The following is a 23,813-nucleotide window of genomic DNA, read 5'->3' on the forward strand; positions in this document are numbered from 1 at the left end:
ATATATATATTCTACTCTTAACCTCCATTGTCCTTAAATTCATTCTTCAATTTTAGAGAACACAAACTCATCCCAGGTATCTTTAAGGTTGGGGGTTTCTTTCCCTTATATCATTTGGAGATCTTCCACTGCGATCATTGGATAGAGACATGGGATATTCACAGTTGAAGTCTCTTACTCCTTTGGAGCACATCATTTAGCATTGGAAGATGTTTGACCCTTACACACTGAAAAAGAACCCTTTGGGGCTGGGGATTTAGCTCAGCGGCAAAAGCGCCTGCCTGGCAAGCGCAAGGTCGTGAGTTCAGTTCCTGGTACCGGAGAAAAACCAAAAAAAAAAAAAAAGAAAAGAAAGAACCCTTTGATATTTTTCTGCACATGTGCGTGGCCTACTTACCTTCTAAAGCCAAAATGGCATGCAGAGACTTAAAGCTACGGGCCTACTCAAGATAAAAATGCCTGGTGTCTATTGAGGGTCTTTAGATAGATTCTCTGAAGAGTATCTCTAACTGCCTATCAACAACTACAACCCCCTTCAGCCTGAAGAACCCAAACCAGTCATTGCTCATTATTCCCTCAGGGCAGTTCAAGTTACTTCTTCAGAGTGTGGAATGTTGTAAGCAGCTGAGTTAGACAAAAATATTATATGCAGTCAGACAGGGCTAGGCCCTCCTTGGAGCCAGTATGGAAGACAAGATACCTTGCAACTTCTGGAGATACAGGCACTCCTGCTGTGGGCCAGACCTCAAGACAAAAGAGAAAACAAATGCATCCACATACCGCCCTAAGGATGGACCTCAGGGATTGATATCCTAAACAGGTATCAATCACCTTGAAAAAGCCAGAAAGAGCACTAACCCAAGCCCCTAAAGGAAAGACCCTGATCTGTATTCATGTCCACTTGCTATGTGACTCCCTTCCCCATTTGATCCCAATTTAATCAATTTTACCTGAAAAATTATATTTGTAATCTTATTGGCCAGCCATAGTTTTGTCCCACTTCCTGCCCACCTTGCCATTTGCCATTTTTCTCCCACCTTGGACCCGCCTCACCTAGTGATTTTGCTCTATAAAATCTCTAGGAAGGGCAGGGTCCTTGGCAACCCACTTGGGCCCCCTTCTGTCCCTCTCTTGGACAGAAACTTTCTTTCCCTCAATAAATATATTCTGCTCTTAAAAAACTTAGGAATTGTCAGACCAACCGAGATTGAAAGAAAACTACAGAAATTAAAATTACTTTGCTTCTTTTCTTCAAAAATGGCAATTTTTTACTACACACAATTTTATTGTTAGTCAATTTTTATTTATTTATTTTATTTTAAAGATAATGAAAACCATAAAAAATATAGAGAATTTCAAAACAAGGTGATAGAAAATTAACAATGGTTGTTATATTGGATATTGTTATCTTCAAAGTAGTTGTTCACATTACTACATATAGGCATGCAGAAATGATCAAACAATTAGGCATTAGCTGTTCTTTCAATAAACCAATAAAAATTAGTAGTACAATTATCTTAGCTGTCTTCTTTTATGTATGTATATTTCCCTTCCTCCTTTCTTTTCTCCTTTCCCCCATCCCAGTTGTTCTTTGCTTTTGAGAAGTTTCTTTCCATTTCACAATATCTATTGTACGTTTTGGATTTTATTTACTCTTTCATATTCTTACACTGGGGAGACAACATGATGTTCACACATGATGGTCTGATTTATTTCACTTATGCGTATTTTCCTGAGTTGCATCCATTTACCTATAAAAGCCTCAAGTTTATCTTTCTCTGTAGCTGAATAATACTCCATTGTATAAAAATACCACATCTTTTTTATCCATTCTTCAGTTTATCAGTATTTGTGTTGTTTACAAGATTTAGCCATGACAAATTGTGCTGCTATAAACATGTGTGCACATATGTCACTGTGGTGTGATGTTTTCAATTCTTCTTGGAAAATACCCAGTAGGAGAATATCTGGGTTGAATGGGACCTCTAATCTTATTTTTTGAGGAATCTCCACACTGATTTCCACAGTGGTTGTATCAGTATACACTCCCACTAACAGTGGAGAAGGATTCCTTTTCCCTGTAGTCTTGCCAGCATTTGTTATTGGCTGATTTCTTGATGATAGTCATTTTTTCTGGAGTGCAATGGAATCGCAGTGTTGTTTTAATCACAATTTCTTAAATAACCAATGATGTGGAACAGTTTTTCCTATATTTATTTGCCATTTATATTTCTTTATCTGAGAAGTGTGTATTCATCTCAGCTGCCCACTTTTTGAAAGACAGCAAAAGGAAAAGAGCTTTCTCAGATTAAAGGAGACTAAAGGGACTTGATACCTAAGTTATGTGCACAGTCTTGGAAGACAGTTTTAAATAGAATCTATTGGGACAATTTCTAAAATTTAAATATAGACTGTATTAGACACTAACATTTTATCATATTGCTTTTCCTGAATTTGATAAATATACTTTGGTTAAGTGAGAAAATACATATGTATTTAGGAGAATCACCCTAAAGAATTTAGTAATGGCGTCTGCAGTTTAATCTCATGTGGTTTGACAATAATATGTGTTGCGTGTTCATGTACATAGTCTAGTTCTTTCTTTTTGTCTACCTACGTATAAGATGAATGATGAATTAAATATGACAAAAAGGTATTAAGAAATGAATATAGATGGAGGAGAGATATGAATATTTATTATACAATTCTTATTATTTCTGGGGACTGTCTGCAGCTTTTATTCCAAAATAAGAAGGTAGGGGCTGGGGATTTAGCTCAGCGGCAAAGCGCCTGCCTGGCAAGTGCAAGGTCGTGAGTTCGGTTCCCGGTACCGGAGAAAAACCAAAATAAGAAGGTAAGAAATAAGCAAACTAAGTGGTTAGATCACACTATTGTAGTTGTTATTGTAATTAAAGCAGATATATTTGAATTTATTATCCATATATTATAATTATATCTGTTACTGCAATTTTAATCTAAGCTGTAAAAAGTCTTTAATTTAATCTTGTAATATGTCCTTATCTTGGAATTTTCTTCAGAAACTGTTAGTTGTTTTATAGTATCCATTCAAAAGAAGCTAGAACTACTTATATTGGAAATTAAGTTACTTTACTCTTTTTACTGAAGCAACTAACTAAACTCCAGCCAAAATTATTCCTACAATGTCAATTTAGTTTGACATTTTATCCACAATTCTGTACCAATGTAGAATGTTTCCTTTCTGTTTATGAAAATCCTACTTATTCTGCAAGGGAAGGCTAAGGTCTTCACTTCCACTGAAGTTTCCCAGCAACATGATTTACTTTCTGTTATGATTTGTACTTGAAAATTTCCCCCAAATTTCTGTACTAAAGGCTTACTTGCCAGCTGGTAGGGCTTTTGTTAACTGATTAATCAATTGATGGGATCATATTTTGATGGTATCATTGGGAGGTGATAGATATAGGAGGTGAGGCCTAGTTGAAGGGATTGGATCATGGGGATATGGTCTTGGGGACTTTTTCTCATGTCACTATCCCTCCCTTCTCAACTACCATGTGCTGCGTAGCTTTACTTAACCATGCTTTTTTTCCATGCTTCTGCCCGCCCCCTACAGGCCTAAAAGCAGTGCAGCTGGCTGACAATGGATTGAAACCTTTGAAACCATGAGCCAAAATGCTTTTGTCCTTTAACTTGTTATTCTTAGGTATTTTTATCACAGCAGTGGAAAGCTGATTTAACACGCTGCCCTTACAGCATGCATTTCCTGTCGTTTTTTTCATTGCTTGCCAAATCACATATTAATAGAGCTAGTTTTGGCTATAGTTTTATATTATAAATAGTTGCTCATAATATTATAAATAATTACTTAAAAATTCTGTTCTAATTTCTCTCACTGGAACAGCTCCCTCATCCATTTTGGCATGCCTTTCTTTGTTTCTGAAGTCTCTGCTGATTCAAAACCTTTTCAAATTGGTCCACTGATTACTCACCCCAAGTCACATCCCATGGCTATATTTTGTACTAACTTGTCTTTTTTATTCTATCTCTAGCATTTGTCACTATAAAATATAATATTTAATTTGCTTATCACTAAATGTATTATTACTTCTTACATGTTTTTTGCTGGAATTTTAATTCCATCATGTTGAGGATGTTCTTGATTGTTGTTTATATGTTTGTTTATTTTCAAATTATTTTCCACTGATCATCTGAAGTGCCTTGAAAATTATCTGACATGTTGAAGTCACTCCACAATTATAAGTTGAATAAATGAACAACTCGTGATTAAGAACATATCTATTTTTCTAACAAACAGCATTTTATATGTTTCCACTCTCATATTCCAATACTTTTATGGACCATTTTATTTGTAAATGTATAGCAAGGATCAAGCAATTAATTATGTATAATTATTAAATCCAGTCCATTAAGTTGGCAATGAAACTTCATTATGCAGAAAAATGGCCAACCTCACAGTGTAGATTTAAAAATTGTCTTTTATTCATAAATCCAATGACAATATAATGATGTATAGTTGTACATAACTATGACATCTGTATTCAAGTGACATTTAAAGATCAGTCACATACTGCTTCCCATGTTTAATACTGCTATTCAACATTTTTGTGAGGGAATGCTGGTGGCAAACCCAAGATCTTCGAGATGCAAGACTACCACAAAGTAGAATTCTGCTTTCTATCACAAAGCAGCATTCATGGCTTTCAAATTTTCTTTCATTTATTCATTCATTCTTTTATTTTTCTGTAATAATTGTTCTGCATATAATATGTGTAGTGCTTATGAGTTTCAGTGATGAAGTGATAGATGACATATGCTTATTGTCTTAGTGAGTGTTACATCTAGTTGTAGACTCAAGTGTGTGAGCAAGTATTTATAGCTAAATCATGAAAGCTAATATTTATTGGACATTGAAGTGTCATTGTACCCTACACCTTTTATATGTATGTAGAAAGTTCTTTAAGTGTTATAATCACAATCCAGGTGAGCAATTCATTTAGAGTGTCTCATTCATTTTTGTTGAGAAATTTCAAGGGTAGGGGTCAGATGTTGAGTGGAAGGGCGCAAGCGTACCTGCAAATGTTTATAGCAAGTAGTTGGGTCTAGAGTTCTGGGAAATGAAATATGATATGGTGGGTGATGGTAGGAAAATTCATGTTTCAATTTTTAATTAATATGTAATATTTATGGCTTTTTCCTTTTCAAAGAAAATGACATATACCTTATTAATCAATTTTTGTTTTGAATAATTCACATACCAGTTAAGTTACTTTGCCAAAATGAGCTCAAAACAATAGGACAATAATTCTCCCTTACAGAAAATTGGCATACATTTTCACAGTATCCAATGTGAAGTGATACACACAGAGTTTTATTGTCCTCTGTTCTATAAAAATATTTGTCTAAAATATCCCTGCCTAAAACTTTTAACAAGGGGCATGGATATATCATTATGCATTTATAAACATATATAGATACACAAAAGACTCAGATGGGGCTACTTCATCTTAGATCTTATATGTTAAGTACAATGGGGAGAAGCCAGACAAAGAAGATAGATACTGTTATAATAAAGAACAAAAAAGCCTCTGGTGACCAGTCTAGAAGACAGTGTTATTGTATATCAAGGTGTCAAACTTCACTGATGCCTAAAATAAATATATCTGAAAAGAAAAAGTATTTGCTTTCTCTTTACTAGAAGTTCCTTCTTAACATGTCATACAAATAGACAGGCACAGATGGAATGTTACAAAACATCTCTTGAGAGAAAATTGTCAGAGTGAAGGTAGAATTGCCATTTCACTCCTTTTTGTTAAGAGACGCAGTGTTTATCCTGAAAGAAGTCCTCCACCAGAGGATATATTGTCACAATCAGAACAATTTGTTCTTCCTTTGGGAATGCGTTCTGTTGCCCAAAGAACCCAGAACATCTGGACCATTCAGAAAACCAATAGAAGCTGACACATTAAATTCTTTTTAAAAAAACAATTCAATGATTTGTAGCATGTTTAATTGATGCAAATAAACTTATAAAAGTAATGTACACATAATGTAAGATATAAAAAGTCTTACATTTCAGCATACTAAAAGGAAGCTTTGGTATGCTTCAGAATTTTTATTACTATTTTAATTTTCTTCCTCTAAAGGTTTAATATATTTCCTAACTATTCAAAGTATTAGAATTAAATATGATTGGGGCTGGGGATTTAGCTCAGTGGCAAAAAGCACCTGCCTGGCAAGCGCAAGGTCGTGAGTTCAGTTCCCGGTACCGGAGAAAAACCAAAAAAAAACAAAAAACAAAAAAGAATTAAATGTGATTGAAAAAAGTCAATGGTAACAGTTTCTATTCTTGAAACAAGGCTCACTTTAACTCTAGATTATTTCAGAATTAAAGGCTATTAAATCAAAAACAATAAACCATATGCTGGTTCTCCCAATAGTAGTAAAAAAAATTTTTTTTGCTCTGATGTTTTTGATCACTATCTATTTTTCAGAGTACATAAACATGTCAAGAAAAACTTGCCCTCCTTTCTCATTTTGTAAAGAGAACTTGCAAGAACATATTAAACATAAAAGCCCCCTTGCTTTCACTCATTAACAATCTGTGATGCAATGGGTATGTTTTAGGGACATCATAACAGAAACCTTCATTACGTAATTGTTAAGGGAGCAAGAAAGAACTCCTTAAGGCATGATCAACTGAGAATAAAAGTTTTGGCTTATTGTTTACCGGGCTTTATAGTTAGGACCCATGAAGACTTGTTTTGATAATGAATTCTCTTTTATAAAAATGATAATAACACAGCCTTGGTGGACAAAGCATAGAGCCTTATCTTATCATCTGATCATATATATCAATTTTCAGTGCATGAACACTGGCAGGGGGTTGTTAATAGACTACATTAGAAATGTAACATTTAATAACATAGATAAAAGGGGAGCTAGACTTTACTTTCGAGGCAATAGATTTCAGCGAACTTTAAAACACATAAATAGTTTGATTTTATAGCGAAGAGAGTAATAATAATTTTACTATAAGATTTTACAAAATCTTCAGAAGAAAAAGAATGTTTATATCTGGAAAACATGAGTAAAATGTCCATGGAAACACTCTATATTATCTTGGCAACTTTTTAGTAAAAGTAAAATTATTAAAATTAAAAGTTTACTTAAACCAATATTCAGGAGTTGTACAAAAACAGATTTATTGTACTCATCTGTTTTCTGACTACACAGAACATTCTTACTGTACAGAATTTGAAAAAGGTACAAGAATAATAAGTTAATAACTACAGCCTGAATGAATCATTTATTACTTCAGTGAATTTTTTATGTATCACTTTATAATGTACTAGGTTTTCATGTAACCTTATTATAGACAAATAGCCAATGGCTCTAAATAATCATACATAACAACTAATATTTTACCTTTTTCTTTGGACAGTTTGTAGTAGAATTGTTCAAGGTGGTTTGAAATATGTATTCTGCCAAGAATCTTGTTGGTAATCATTTTAATTTTTTAATTATTTCCATACCTATCTATTTATCCAAGCATCATTTATAGATGCCTCACTTAGCAAGAAGTGTAGCAGAAAGTTTTAGCACCACTGTTAGTATTTCGATTTAGAGTGTTCCTCAAATGAGTCACATGATAGAGATGGGTCATTTGGAAGGTGATTAGATAGTGTACTATCCTGTACTGAGTCTTAGGGGTAATTAGTTTACAAATAATAAAATGGGAGAACAATGGAACAAAGGTTTGGTTTAGGCCGCACACAACTGAAGAATCAAATAAAACACTGCAAAAATTGTCCATTTTTCCACCACAGTTCATAATTTCTCTTCCTTTCAATCAATTTTCATTCATGTCAAAGTTCATTAATGATTCTCAGGTGGTTTTAAAAGTTACCTTTCTGTGCTTTCCTAAATATATCACTGGATTTTCTTTTTGTTTTAAAAATAAAACCTATTTTAGCAGTGTTTGAATGTCCACTTTTAATTTAGAGAACTCAGCCTTCAAATATACTACTCTTCATAGAGTACATGCTAAAAATAGAACATGTGCCCTAAAAGTAGAGACAAATAGCTAACATATTTCTTACAGATGGCAAATGTAATTCTCAACACTAAAATCTAATACAAGTTACCATGGTAATTTATTGGAAATCAACACATTTTTTTCCTACTCTATGACCAGAGAGAGTACTTAGCATTTTTTATGTGTCATGTCTAATTTCTCACTTTACTGACCTGGCTGTCAAAGTTCGACATACAGGAACTGCTTATTAAAAGTTATATCTTGCATTTTATGACCCAGTTGTGCCATTTCTGAACCAAATGTAGAAATTCACAGCCGTACAAATGCACAGGCATCGCCTTTTCCCCAACAATGTTACTTTAATGTCCCAGAAAGGTGGTAGACATTCCTCTGCAAATACCGATTTAACCTCTAAGGATACCACACTTAACCTTCTCCATGCCGGCGCTCAGTACATATTTGTTGAAGGAGAATACCATGCTGCTTTTCACACAAGAGCATTATGTGAACCTTCTTCTTTGAGCAGCCTGTAGTGAAGCACAATTTGAAGTGCAATATGAAAAATTATCAATAATTAGAACTGACCTAGAAATAATGGGAATGTGAAGGTAGTTCTGGGAAAGAAGAGTAAGCGGTTGTCGGTGTGTGGTGGCTGTAAATATGCAGTTCTGCTTATGTTACACATGTTGGATTTTTCTATGGATATAGTAGATGATTTCAGTGGGCTTTCCTAAAAATGTTTAAACGGAATTTTTTTCCTAAACAGCCTTTTTCTGTTTGTAATTTTCAAATACAATGATTTGAGTTCCAGTGGATTTCTTTCTGCTCTTGTTTTAGGTGTATTTCTGTTTTCTGGCCTTTGTTAGATGCTAGACACATACCTGTTAATATGAATTAAACTTAAATACATAGAAAGCATTCATATCTTTATGTTATTGTGTTGTGTTCTTTTTCTTTTTCTTTTCTCCTGGCCTGTTTTGCAGACTTATTTTTGGCCAATAATATGTGAAAATTCAGTTTACTTACTGTGTTTATCCTTCCTTATTATATATAATTGAGATTTAGCTTAATGCAAGTATTCAAAACAGGAAATTAGCAGTATTTACTGCTTAACATATATTTCACTGCTTCTTGGTAATTGTTATTTGCATATGTTAATATATATGTGTAAATCTCTCTATATATGCTGTCGTGAGATTCCTAAGTATATTTTCTTTTTGAAAAACGGGATGTGTATGTAGAAATTATGTGCAACAATCAAGGCTCTCTTTATTTAAGAGGTTAATTATTTCAATACTGAAAGAGAGTACCCTCTCAGACATCTCTCTAGCAGCAAATATTTTCTATAAGGCACAATTTTACTGAATATGAGGCAAGTCACCTCATTAAGAGTAGAGTGTGAGGGCAATGTACTATGTTTAAATAGGTTCAAAGTTGTTGACCATGTAAAAAGATGAGACAATTAGTTGGAAATAGTCCCACTCACTGGCTGTATTCTGCTTTCTTTCCTTTCCCATTGAAACAGTGAGTTTGAGAGAGTGGTTTTTACTTATTTGGCACTACCAAGTTTCCTAGAAAGATCTATTGCCCGGACAAGGTCCTTGGTATGTCAATTGTGATCCATAAACCAGAAATGGCAACAGCAGCATGGAACTTGGTTGACATTCAAAGCTTGAGTCCGACCCCAAGATAATAAGTCTAGAACTCTTGTTAATAAACTCATTGGGTAATTTTCCTGTACTAGAAAATTTGCAAAGCATAGATATGGAGACTTCCAGCTGACTTTTCAAGAGTAGAAACACCAAAAAAATCCCCTAACTTGTCAATTCCTATGGTATTGGTATAAATTCTTGTTATGTTGACCTTCCAATAGCATTTTGTCTAATATTGGAGCATTTTCAGGGTGGAAATCCCTGTTTTTATTTTTAATTTCTCCTCTTTTAGTAGCTTAGATTAAAAAATCAATTTCAGGAAAGAATGGAGTTTCTGATATCCATACTGTAAAGAAGAAAGTGAATCTCAACTAAGAGCTCCCCACCCCAGGGACAGCTGGCAGTATCTGCAGACATTTCTGGTTATCAAAATGGGAAATTGTTATGAGCAACTACGGGGCTAGGGCCAAAGGTACTGCTAAACAATCTATATACACAAGATAGCTCCATCACAAAAAAGAATTATCCAGCTCAAAATATCAATAGGGACAAGAATGAGAAACCTTGCTGTAAACAAAGTCTAGATTATCCAAAATACTGTGCGTTTAATCAACTCTATTACCACATTTACTAAGTAGCTTAAGTATATTGACTACAGAAGAAAGATAACTGAAGTTCCTTAATATGCTGGCATTTGCATATGCTAAGACTCATTACAAATAGCTCTTTCATGGGCACCAATTCGATTACTAATTGAATCTTTTCTTTTTAGGGAGATGTGGCCATATATACAGGTATTATGCTTTGATATCTGAGTAAGGATTGGCATCTACATATTCTGAAATCAGTGGTCATATCCAATGACCAAGAGCAAAGAATGGTTGATAGAGTGCTAAGATCTTACTGAATTTCTCAGTAAGCAAATGCACAAAACAAATAAAAACAAGGATGGGATACATATTGCAGAGACGATTCATTACAAGAAGGGATAAGGAGCCCACAGGGTCTAAATTTTTCTAGTTTTATAACAATGCATCTTAACTGATGTGCATTCATTACATTACTAAAGATATTTGGAGGACCAGGAAGTTTATCGAGCAAGACTAATTCTTACGGATTACATTCTTTGGTGGGAAAGAGTGCTACAAGAAGCAAAATGGGTTTAAGGGAAGTACAGAAAAGCTAGATGTTCATCAGTATTAACTAGTGCTATGTCTCTCAGGTAGATACTTTGCCAGTTCCAAACTACTTCATGATGAATGAATTGCCATGTAATTGTCATCAGTCTAAGTAAACATAACCATTCAGAGTTGAATTTGTAATAAACAACCTTAATGTGCGCATTTCAAAGTCAAGCATTCACTAAGCACAATTCTGTAATAAGAATGCCTCATATCAATGTAATTTAAGATGTAGATGATAGCATTACAAATTATATAGGTACTTATTTCCTGTTTATTTAATTTTATGAAAGTCTAGTACAATGTCAGGCATATAGTAGGTTCTTCATAAGCATCATTAAATGCATGAATAAATGAAGAATTTCTTTAGGACAACACAGTTAAACCAAAGTAAATCTATTGGAAGGTCAAATTTAGAATTGTTTGAGCAAAATTGCTAGAGCTCAGTCAGACTGTCCTAATATATGATAAATTAGAATTCACAGTTTTTAATGAAACAGCCAATTGCTACATTCTTCCTTACCCAGAATACCAGAGTTAGAGCACAGAAATTTCATAATAGCATGTTAACATTTATGGGCTGCTTAAGGTATGTCAGATGCTGGGATAAGTATTGACATACATAAGTTCATTTCACCCTGACAGCTGCTCTATGTGATAAGGCTTCTTATTATTCCCATTTTATAGAAGAAAAATTTGAAGCTCTCATGGTGGAAATAGTTTGCCCAAGATAGCATAGCTAGTAAGAAGACTTGAGTGTGAAACTCAGCCAGCCTTACTGTCCATATATCAGTGGCCAGTCCTTTGTGAGTTGTCTTTTCCAAGTTTACTTCTTTTCTCTATTACCTTTGCAAGGTTATTTTCCCTTCCTTTTCCAATCATTTTAAATTGTAAAGAGAAGCCTCATGGAGAAGATTAAGCTGTTAGCTGCTAAATACTCTTTCAATTCAACAGAATCCAGAACATCTGGTGACCTTTAGAAAACATCAGAATGTATACTGCTCCTCCTTGTTCTCTAATTCTGTGTATCAAGTAACACATGTAAATTGCCCTAGGGTTTACCTTGCAAAGAAGTAATCATACAGACTTTCTATGCCTTGCTCTCCTCTTTCTCCTTTCCCTCCTTATAAAACTCCTTTGCACTCTTGATCCTCCTAAAATGGAGCTTTGAGGTCAAAATTCCTTTCCATCTTCCAGAATACTAGTCTGGGAAAAAAAACTGTTTTCCTTCACGTCAACTATCATGTCCTGAGCATTGGCTCTCAAGTGGCCAGCAACTGTACTTACGTCCAGTAACACCAAGTCTAGTAACACTAAGGTATTTTGCTGCATACAGTAAGCACGTCCAAGCTGTGAAGTCATCCTTTTTTTTTTTTTGTTGGTTTTTCTCCGGTACCGGGAACCGAACTCACGACCTTGCGCTTGCCAGGCAGGCGCTTTTGCCACTGAGCTAAATCCCCAGCCCCTGAAGTCATCCTTAATGGGAATACTGATGAAAGACACAGAGAGTGAAGAAGGAATTCATTACTGCCTGATGGATGCGGGAGTGAATAGGCCTGAGTCCAGAACATACTGCTGTTGTTTATCCATCTGCTGTATTGATTGTATCCGAGACATTGAAAACATAAAAATGGATGGAACAGGAAAGGTTAAAATTTTGGAGAAAACTCAAGGCCAGCATTTCATGCATGTTAACACAGGCAATAGTAATTAAGAGCTCAAGCAAAGACATCTGGGTAAAAGATTCAGAGACTCAGATACAAATTCAATCAAGTATAGGCAATGACAAGAACAATAGATAATGCACTAACTAATCTTTCAGCCCTTTACTTTGATTCATTTTGAGTGAGGTCTAACTCTCAATCTTGTCAGGCTAGGAACTGGCAAAGAGGACTGAAGAAAACCTACAGTGAGAAGTAAGGCAGAAGGCAGTCATAGACCAGAAGAACTGAGACAGGAAAATAGGGCATGGCTAAACGGGGCTGGGAGAGGAGGCACGACAAGTTCTTGGAACATATGCACAGAACAGTTCTCAGAGCCCTGCGTGTGGATTTCTCATGGGAATTGAACAAGTTTTCCAGAGGATGGCTTAGACCTAATGCCAGCCTGAGCAGTGGATGATACAAAAAGGACAGTCATACTGAGATTTGGCCACTGTGTTCTCTCTTACATGGATAGCCTGCCCTCACACTGTAGGGTGTACTTCTTTCCTTACTTTTGCTTGTCCCAAACTCACTCTGCCGATCTTGCTTCTTCTTTTCCTACCCTTACTAAAAATTTGCTACCATCTGGGCTTGTCTTGACTAATTCTTTGTTCAGGATAAAAAGAACCTAGAAACCACTTCCAGAAGGAGACTGCAGCACCCCAAAATCCAGTAACAGAACCTCATGTGCTTTGTACCATCCTTCTTCATGTCTCTCTCACTGTGTGTTTTAGTGCTATGTATCATATATACATATATGTATATATATTAATTTCAACTAAGTTCTCTCTGGTTGTAGGAATTGATAACTCGGTATACTCAAGAAAGGTTTTCCTTTGGTCAAGCGTCCTGGTATGCCTTCAGCCTGCTTTTATAAAATTAAAATGCTTCTATGAGATTAAAAGTCTAATGCAAGATCGAGCCTAGCACAAATGTAAACTTATTTGATAGATGGGAGTGATAGTTCAAAGAATCCATACAGCACATTGGAGCATTCTGAAATCATGTTATTATGTCACCTATACTTAACAAAATATAACAGTGGAGGGAAAATTGCTTAGATAACTTTGACAGAGTTCCTGCAAAGTCTATGTGTTAGAAGAAATAGCAGTTGTTGCTACATATGGTCTGTGTCAAACAAATATTTTAATGTATCTCTCCAAAAAGGTTTCAAAAATGAAGACTTTGAAGGCCGGTAAGTTAAGGAACTTACATGTCAATGGCAAAAGCATAGGATTAATAGCAACAACTCTCATTTGTTTTTCTGAGCATTAGCTTTCTGAGTAATATAGCAACTCCTCTGATAACAGAATTCCTAATATTATAGGCAGCAAAGTTAGGTAAAAATTAATAGGCAGTGAGAGTGGCACAATGCAGAAGGTGAGAACTAACAAAACTGTGGCTGGAGGCGCATCTCAAGAAGGCAGGGCCTCAAGATAAATTTATGATGGCCAGACTTGCATACTTCCCTAAAGCATGAATGGCAGTACTTCCCTAAAGGATGAATGGAAAGTTGAAATTATATTGCAGTCAGTACCATCCAGTCTATTAAGTTCAGATATGCATCAGACACCTGGGTGGGTTACCAGAACAACTAGACACATCTCTTCCCCAAAATGTCTCTGTTTTAGGGTTCATAGATAAGCTGAAGTGAATGGTGCTAGCCATAAGGCTTTGCTACATTCTCCCTATTCCCTGTTGGATCAATATTAGCTAAGTGGCTATATTTGTAATCTTACAGGTTGACTGTAGTTTGACTCACATTGTATCCACATTGTAACTTCTCTGTATAAATTACCATGGACAAAGGGCCTTGGGGGTAACCCACTTGGGACTCCTCCTGTCTCTCCTATTCCCCAGTGAAGTTTTCCTACTCTTAACCTTTGTCCTTTGGAATTCATTCTTCAATTTCAGGAGACACAAACTGAGCGTGTCTGACATCCAGTAGGTTGGAAGTTATATTTCTCCTATATCACTAACATGACAGAAATTTAACTTTCCAGGGACCCTATGATAAAGTCAAACCTATGGGCTCATATATTCTGTGTCCTGCTTTTCTGATCCTTGCAGGGATGGTGAAGTTGCAATTATGTCATAGGATGACCTTTCTTTTTCAGCAAGATAGGTGGGACCATTTCATATGATAATGAGCCCTTCTAGAGCCAAAAACTATGTCCATTACTGCCTTTGTAAATTCATGATTCATTTGTTCCAGGTCCCTTAAATGGAAGGCACACAATAGCTTCCAGAGAAGTTTTTCAGAGTACATAACCTTCAATTTTGGTTTCTTAATGCTTTTATCTTAATAGAAGTAAAAGGCTGGTGATATGCATAGAAATTTGAAAAAAAATCATGGAAGAGTTAAGTATTAAAAACTGCTGTAACACTGGCCAATTTCCTTTCCATGTTTAGGGGTTTAGGGGTTTAGACATTACTGGAACTTCAAATAACTTTCTTGATTCCTCAATCACTTATTTTTCTAGAAGTGGAAGGTCTTTTAGTTTTGAGCAACTTAACCTTAAACTAAACATGCCTAAAATAGCCTAGGGGAGTATCTGACCATTTTTGGCTGTATGCCTTTCTGAAGAACCAGAGTTCTAATAACTTTTCTCTAAGGTAGAATTAACTTTTCCTTCCATTCTCCTTATGATTGCTACTTAATTGTCATCCATTCCCTGCCTGAAAAGGGAAATACATGTCATCCAAATCAACAGATTTTTATGTGCCCTATAACTTCTCTCCATTATTTCTATACTTAAAGAACAATTCAAACTCTTTAATTAGAGTATATTCAAAAAGCGACAAGAATAATGAAGAGATTTCGCAAATGAAAGAGGAATGTAACAGAGTGAATCTGATTCAATAGAGTTCTAGCAGGGTTATGGTGACCGTCAGCAATTTGAAGGGCTGGCTTGGGAAAGAGTAATTAAAAATATAGAACTAGAGTCAACAGGCCGCCAAAGAGTGAAATAGGGATGCTTTCAAACAGAATTTCCAAGTATAGAATGAACTTCCTTAAAAGGGAATGTTGCCTACCCTAAGCTGATAGACCACTTAGGAAGAAATTATGGATGGATGAGCAGTTAAATTCCATGACATTTAAGTTGCTTTCAGCCCCGAGAAGCTATTTTTGCATATTTGTTTTTTCTCTCAAATTTTTTCATTGATTAACTATATATTAACATATAGAAAGAAATAACCACATTGCTATGTTCTGTTTACCTTTCCCTTGACTTCTATCTCCAAAGAATAGAATGTTTTAATACTGCAGTCACCTTGACAACAGAGGCATCTGTTTTAATACTTTTCAGTAACATTATTCAAAGGCAGTCTATAGCCTGTAAAGTAGGGGGAACAATCTTCATAATTCTCTTTCTTTGCAAACCTCAAAGAGTCTGGGATTAAACACGTACTTTTAAATTAAAATCATTGTAAATTTGCTGAGTAAGAGAACATCAAATGTACTTATTTCAAAGACGGGTAAATTTTCACTTAGCATAATGTAGAACAAATGTATTTTTCTTTTCTAATATGCATGAAAAATTTCAGTAACTCAAAAGCACAGCTCATATTTTGCAATTGTCTCGAATTTCAAGCAATTCAATGTACATTTATATATATAAGAAATTATTATGAATCTTCACTATATATATATATAGAAAAGTTATTCAATGTGGACAAAAATGTCAAGAAATGTCACACTGGGGAATTTATCAGGTGTAGTTCTACACTGAAGACACAATTTCCAATAAGGAACACAACTTTGACTTAAGAACATTTATGTTATTTCTCAGGGCAATAAATAAGTTATGTGTTCTATGTAATGGTGCTACATCAAGTTCTTCATATTGAGGCAGGAGAACAGGGTGTGGTAGACGGACTGGGGAAGTTGGCAGGACCTATTAATTACAAAATCCCAGGACACATACGCAGAACAGTTCCCAAAGCCCTGCATTTTGCACTTCTCAGGAGAACTGAAGCAGGTTTTGGAGAGGACAGCCACAAAAAGGACAGACCCCATTGAGCCCTCTGCTGCTGTGTTTCCTGGGATTAGCCCGCTTTGCCCTGTAAAACATATTTATTTTCCTACTTTTACTTGGCCTAAAGTCATGCTACAGAGCTTGTTTCTTTTCCTACCTTTAATGAATGTAAAACCTTGCTACCTTTTGTGCTTGTCTTGACCAAGTCTTTGCTCAGGACCAAAAGAACTTAGAAACCACGAGGGGGAGACTCCAGCACCCCCAAACCTGGTAATGACATTGGTTGTCATGTTTTATTCTTTTAACACTAAATAGTTTATATAAATTTCCCCATTCTACATATTAAGAAACCGATACTTTGGAAATTTAACTATTTTGCTCATGGTTATGCAATTTACAGAGCAAGAAACCCAAGTTGTACTTCAGAACCTCAACTCCATTGCTGATGTTGTCTGCGTTCACGGCCCTAATGCTAATGTTGTTACTTCGGTTGGGATAAATTTGTGTAGTAAAACAAAATTTGTTTTGAGTTTCCAACAATTTCCCTTCCATTGTACATTCAGTTCATCACTCAAATGTGGAAAGTTATACTCACCCCGTTTATGAAGGAGAACACTGGCATGTCGACGTCCATTTCCATTTTCAACATAGCAGGAATAATTTCCCAAGTCACCTTCTTCCACGGAGTTCACAATTAATGAGATAGAAACTTCCTTTTCCCCAAGATGTTCTTTAAGAATTCTAAAACATAAAGCAAAACGAAACAAAAAACCCCACACAAACATACACATACACACAAAAAAAGAAATGTAGATGAATCTGAAGTTTGTGTGAAAATACCTACACAATCTGTTTTAGATTTGGCTATGGATTGATGTTATGTTAATTAAATTATATCATGCCCTTTTCTTCACTTCTAATGAGGAAGCTTATCTTTGTAGATGCTAATGAATTTGCAGTTAATTATCTCTCTTAGCAGGACAATCATACTGTCATAACAGAGGGGTGAGTGAGACCTTGAAGAAAAGTTTATGCTTCGCTTAGCTTTTAAGAACAAATATAATGTAAAGTAAAATAAATTCTAAAGTCTTAGACTGGAGACTTAATTATATATCATGTTAATTTTTGCAAAAGAAGAAAATTTCTGAGTTATTTTGACATTTCATTTGAAATCTCCAGCCTGAATTTTGTTAATGATGCAAACCAGTCGTCCATTTTTAAAGAAATATGAAATTATACACCTGCAGACTAAAAGTTATCCTAAGCATTTAATTCTGACATTTAAAATTAATGGTAAATGCTTATTAACCTCACTGTCAAAGATTTTAGCAGTCCCTCAGATTGCTAAGTGGAAAACTTCTTTAAACTCAAACAAATGGAAAACTTCTTTAAACTAAGATTCACTTTTCCTGTTCTCAACGTTCCTACCTCTACCTTCCTACCTGTTTGATAAATTCGGAGAAAATTTCTTAATGTAGAACTAAAGAAAACTACCTTTCTAGAAATTTCCTAGAGCACACATGATACCATAGAGAGCAAAAATGTTCAGAGGTAAGGTGTTTCTTTAATTCTAACAGTTCAAAGAATATGGGTAAAATATACGGGTAAAATTTTGACTATGAAAAATGGGAGGGAAACACTTTTACCGCATATTGGGAAACTGCCCATCTGGGCCTTCCAGAATTCTACTATTCTACTGGAATACTCTGGAGTGAGACATTCTTGAATATTTGTTGCTAAAATGAAGAACCCAGTAGAAATAATGCTATGTGATAGCTTTGTACATTTTGTTGTATATTAAAAACATTTTATCTTATATCTTTGATAGTTTTAAAACTCAAGACATTTAAAAGGGGGAATCATACTTAAAAAGTGCGCATATATATATATATATATATACATACATATATATATACATATGTATAAATTTTTAGACCAGGTGTGGTGACACACACCTGTAATCCCAGCACTTGAGAGGCTGGGGCAGGAGGATATTCACAAGTTGCATACCAGCCTGTTGAGTTCAAGGCCAGTCTGGACTACATAGCCAGACCCTGTCTCAAAATAATCAAAAAACAAAACAAAATGAAAACATTTCTCTAAGATGCACTTTAGATAGGAGAATGTTGCTCTGCTTTGACCATAATTTAGCTATTATTATGAATGCCTTTCTTATTTACATTATGATTAAAATACATATTTATGCAAAAGTGTGTGTTTAGTCAGCATTGAATGATTTGATACTTAAAAGTAAGTGAATAAATATATAAGTACACTGGGAGAAAAATGAGGCTTAATCATTATGTCATCAAATATTATCTTATATGTTTATTCTCTTGGTATTATTTCCACTATATAAATATTTGGAGACTGACAATTCTACTAAGAAAGGTGATGAAAATATTTTGTGTGCCCTTTATCATTACATCAAGTGTTTTATATTCTAGTTGGTAGCTTAAAATGCAAAAACATGTAAAAGGAACTGATAGATATTGTGTTTGTTTGAGTATGCATAGTAACATGTTGATTTTCATCTCAACAATTAAAGAAAAGCTTGTACAAATGAAAAGCACTGATGTTTTCAAACATAGAATGGGTTTCTATATTTTATAATATCTTGTTCTCACATTCATACTTCATTAGTGAAACACTCTTTTTAAAATTTTTCTTGAATTTGTAGCAAATGGCATTCATATTTTTGCAGTTCCACAGTTAGTTTAGAAATGGCTTTTTTGACATTAAATATTATAGTATTTTTATTATTATAATAGAAAAAGCAAAAGAAAAAAAACCTTTTTTTACCTGTTTATATGTGCTCACAGAACAAATGTTAACTTGACCACACAAGTTAGAAGAAAAAAATATTTTACCTAATATCACTTTCCCAAACTCGATTTTCATCCAGATCTTCAATAAACTTCTCTCCCTTCATCCAGTAAATTAAGGGACTAACATCTCCACTGTACCCAAAGAAAGCTCTGCAGGTTAGATTAGCTGAGTCACCTGTGGAGAGAAATGATGGAAACGTGCTATAAAACCATTTCTACACTCTTATTTTATATAAACAGACAGGCAAAATTCAGATCATTTTATTGATGTAGTGAAAACTCTAAAAGAATAACTTTTCAGAATTTTTTTACTAACTTTGTCAAATGTACAGAATGTGTCCTTTTTACAGTATGGCTTATTTAATGGAATGACAGTTATTTACAAGATTTGAAAAAAGATCAGTCATTTATTTTATAGAATTTTCTTTGAACTAGGCTTACCTGATGTTTTGTCATGGTTAGATTGAGGTTATAAATTACTAGAAAGACTATGATAGAGAGGATACGTCTTTTTCAAGGCATGATATCAGAGGCTATGTCATATTGATAATGATAAGATTTTCATAAGTCAGGAGGAAAATGTATGAACTTAGGAAGTAATGAGGGAGCACAATGTGGCTTGTAAAAAGACAAAGTATAAATCCAATAGACTAAGAAATTGTTATTAAGGATATTTCACTTGATAAGGAATAACATTTTAAAAAACTAACACACACAAGCACGTTAAAAACAAATGAACTGTTGATAATAATAAATATAGCAGTTGTGTCAGAGGTAAAATCAATGATATTACTCTACAGATGAGGTTCTTTCACTACGGTGCTCAGGAGGGATCATAATGGTGAATACAGGTTGGCTGATTATTTAATCAGGTAAAAAGACATCCCTCACTAAAAGCTGGAAGTGATTTTAGTCCCTGCAGAAGGTAAAGTTGATTTTAGGACATCGTGTGCTACTTTACAAACCCCTGATTTACCCACAAGTTAGCCAATACTACAGAAATGCAATATACCACTCTGTACAAGCAGAGGCAAAAGTTGGAGGATGAGATGTAGCTCAGGAAGGGCCTATTTCAGTTGGACTAGGGTAAAGGCATAGTCAGGATGGGCATCACATCAGAGTCTGGAAACTAAATTCCAGCCTCTCTGTCTCTGTCTCTCTCTCTCATCCGGGGCTTTTGGCATGCAAGGCAAACACTCTAAAACTGAGCTATACTCCCAGCCTGCAACCTTTCTCAATTGTATGCAATGATAAATTATGAGACTATTACAAGGTGGTCCTGACAACTCTATGACCTTAATGTGCAAAAAAAAGGAGGTTCCTAAGTTTTGGCAGCTTCGGAGCTGAGCTATGATATGCTAGCAAACATTTCTTGAAATTGTGTGCATGAGTCCTTCTACTATATAAGCACTGAGAAAACTGGAATGCACGTATATGCACTCATTTAAGGAGCAGGTATGTATATTTTATAAACTCTTTTGTACAAGTTCCACAATAAAACATTTTTATTGGACAAAATTAATCATACTTTTAATAGTAAGACCTTGTTGAATGCATGAGTTGAAGCATCACACTAACTGCAATAAAATGTGTAATGTTTGTCAATAACACTTTTTCTCTTTTCTTTGTCTTTTTGAGACTGAGTTTTACTATGCAGTTCAGGCTGGCTTTGAACTTACTTTGTAGCCCAGGATGCCCACGAGCTCACTGTTATCTTCCTGCCTCAGCCTCCTGAGTGCTGGGATTACAGGCATGTGCAGCCACAGAATAAAACTTTTCTTAAGTAAATACATTTTAAATAAGAAGCTAATATAATATAGGGACAACAATATCATGTCCTTTAAACTCAATACAAAGACACTTGTTGGCATTGTTTTTGTATGATAATGTTTTAGAAGTTTTACTGATGGAACAAGACATGAAAAGAACGAGTGTCTTCATTAAAAGGACAGTAAAGCATTATATTAGGATAGTATCTTTGCATATATAACCAAGCCAGAGAAACTTATATTTTGGCTTTATTTAAAGAGTTATTTTAAATATTGAAATATAAGATATATATTACAATCTATTACTAAAAATCTTTAAAAATTTTCCCTTTTGATAAAATAATCTTTTTTGAACATGAATCTAATTTATTTTCAAATATCTTATATTACTATAATAGCAACAATAGAATCTATCTAGCTGGTTTTTGGCAATGACAATTAACAAGTATATGACATGGTAATCTGCATACATTGGAATATGAGAGACTAGTCACTGGCTAATTATTATGTTGGTTTGATGATTAGAAAGCTGTACGTGGCTGGGTGCAGTAGCGCACACCTGTAATCCCTGCACTCGGGAGGCAGAGGCAGGAAGATCACAGTGAGTCCAAGGTGAGCCAGAATTGCATGGTGAAACCCTGTCTCAAAGAGACAAAAGAAAATAAATAAATAAGCAGAAAAAGAAAAAAGAATGTTGTATTTGATAAATTCTCCTGTACTTATACTTTTTGTCATCCTTGATAGCTTTTAAACTTTAAGGATATTACTATAAGCATTGTCTCCAAGTTCTAGTTCATACATTTCTCCTATTTTAGCTAATATAAACATCTGTGGTGGATTAAGGCCCACTATTCCTGTGAAAAATGAATCAACATAGCCTAAGATTCTACTTTGGGTGACTGTTATCCTAATATAAACTACTATTTATACAGACTCTTGTCAAATTGATAAAATATTCTTTATATTGTTATTACAAATGTGAACATCTGTATAGGTTGAGTCATTTTAAACAGAAAAATCATATCAAAAATATGATTTTTCATCCTGTAGAACACAGACTGGTGTGCTGTCTAACAAACAGGTTATTTATTCTCTTGATATGTTCTGATAGAAGTTCACATCAGGGGGCCAGGGGTATAGCTCAGCAGTACAGAGCCTGCCTGGCAAGCATAAGGTCCTGTGTTCCATTTCCGGTACCAAAAAGAAAAGTTCATGCCCAGAAAAAATACCCTTAAGAAACTCAAAAGACGGGCTGGGGATTTAGCTCAGCAGCACAGCGCCTACCTGGCAAGAGCGAGGTCGTGAGTTCGATTGCCGGTACCGGAGAAAAACCAAAAAGGAAAAAAAAAAAAAAAAGAAACTCAAAAGACACCGAGGATATTGGCAAACACTTATAATCCCAGCACTTGGGAGGTTGAGGCAGGAGAATCGCCTCAAGTTTGAGGCCAGCCTGAGCGCCATAGTTAAGTTCAAGGACAGCCTGGATTACATAATGAGACCCTGTCTTAAACATACAAACAAACCCAACTAACTACCAACAAAACAAAAAAAAGTGCAAAAGAGCCAGAATATGCACAAGAGAATGAGTCTAGAGAGTATTCATTTTGAAATTATTTATTAGTTTATTTATAAAATTTTACAATACAGCAGTCTTCCAAACATGAAATTCTAGGGCAATATGCCTCAGCATACTAGGACCCTGTGTCAATAAACAATAGAGGCAGGCAATTTAGAAGAAAAAAATTTTACTTAACGGAGAAAGTTGGACAAACATAAGTTTTTTTTTTTGTTTTTTTTTTTGGTTTTTCTCCGGTACCGGGAACCGAAGTCACGACCTTGCACTTACCAGGCAGGCGCTTTGCCGCTGAGCTAAATCCCCAGCCCCAAACATAAGTTATTTTGAAATAGATTATTTGTAGAAAATTAATGTAGTTTTACTTAGCTATAGTTAGTGACATAAAATATTTTCCTTAATATTTTTCTTTAGGAGACCAAGACTTTCATCTGTGATTTGGTCAGCCTCCAGAAGAAAGCTCTAAATATCAATATTAGGTATGGTTTCTAATAACTGATCAGAAAATTGAAGACATCCTATTTACACTAGCAATAAATAACCAATAAATCCACTGCCAGGTTATATATTATGATTAATGTTCTTGGTAAAAAAATTCCAATAATATATGGAACTCAACAAACTAATTGCATATTAAGAAATAGATATTAACAGTTATCCTAAAATGCATAAATAGTAATGGTAGGATTGGACACATGTTGTTGGCCCAAAGAATAAAATATATTATAAAAAAACATTAACATCAGCATTGTGTTTGTCGTACAGTCAGAGATAGTAAATAGCTCTTTGAAATCAACTGTAGTGCCTAGAAATGCTACTAGATTTAACTATAAGAATTGAATTATGGAACAGAATTATAATCTAGAAAAAACTAGTTTCAAATAATATATCAAAATGCATATGGAATTTATTAAATAGTGAAATATCATTATACAGCAAATATACTATCAAGGAGAAAATATATTCTTTCATAAATCTATGAAGAAAAAATAATTTCTGGGCTGGGGATTTAGCTCAGCGGCAAAAGCGCCTGCCTGGCAAGCGCAAGGTCGTGAGTTCGGTTCCCGGTACCGGAGAAAAACCAAAAAA

At 34.7% G+C, this 23,813-nt stretch overlaps 1 protein-coding gene across 1 annotated transcript in view; it reads right to left on the reverse strand.

Moving 5' to 3' along the window:
- Positions 1-23,813, reverse strand: part of LOC102020373 (interleukin-1 receptor accessory protein-like 1) — a 268,193-nt gene that overhangs the window by 29,875 nt on the left and 214,505 nt on the right. Inside the window, exons 2-3 of the mRNA XM_013507557.1 lie at positions 19,425-19,557; positions 17,150-17,295 (exon numbers count right to left, since the gene is read on the reverse strand). Of these exons, the coding sequence (XP_013363011.1) occupies positions 17,150-17,295; positions 19,425-19,486 (208 nt within the window). The 5' untranslated portion in view covers positions 19,487-19,557. The remainder of the gene's footprint in view (positions 1-17,149; positions 17,296-19,424; positions 19,558-23,813) is intronic.

Source organism: Chinchilla lanigera, unplaced genomic scaffold (assembly GCF_000276665.1).
Source record: "Chinchilla lanigera isolate Chin_1 unplaced genomic scaffold, ChiLan1.0 scaffold00130, whole genome shotgun sequence".
Classification (NCBI taxonomy): domain Eukaryota; kingdom Metazoa; phylum Chordata; class Mammalia; order Rodentia; family Chinchillidae; genus Chinchilla; species Chinchilla lanigera.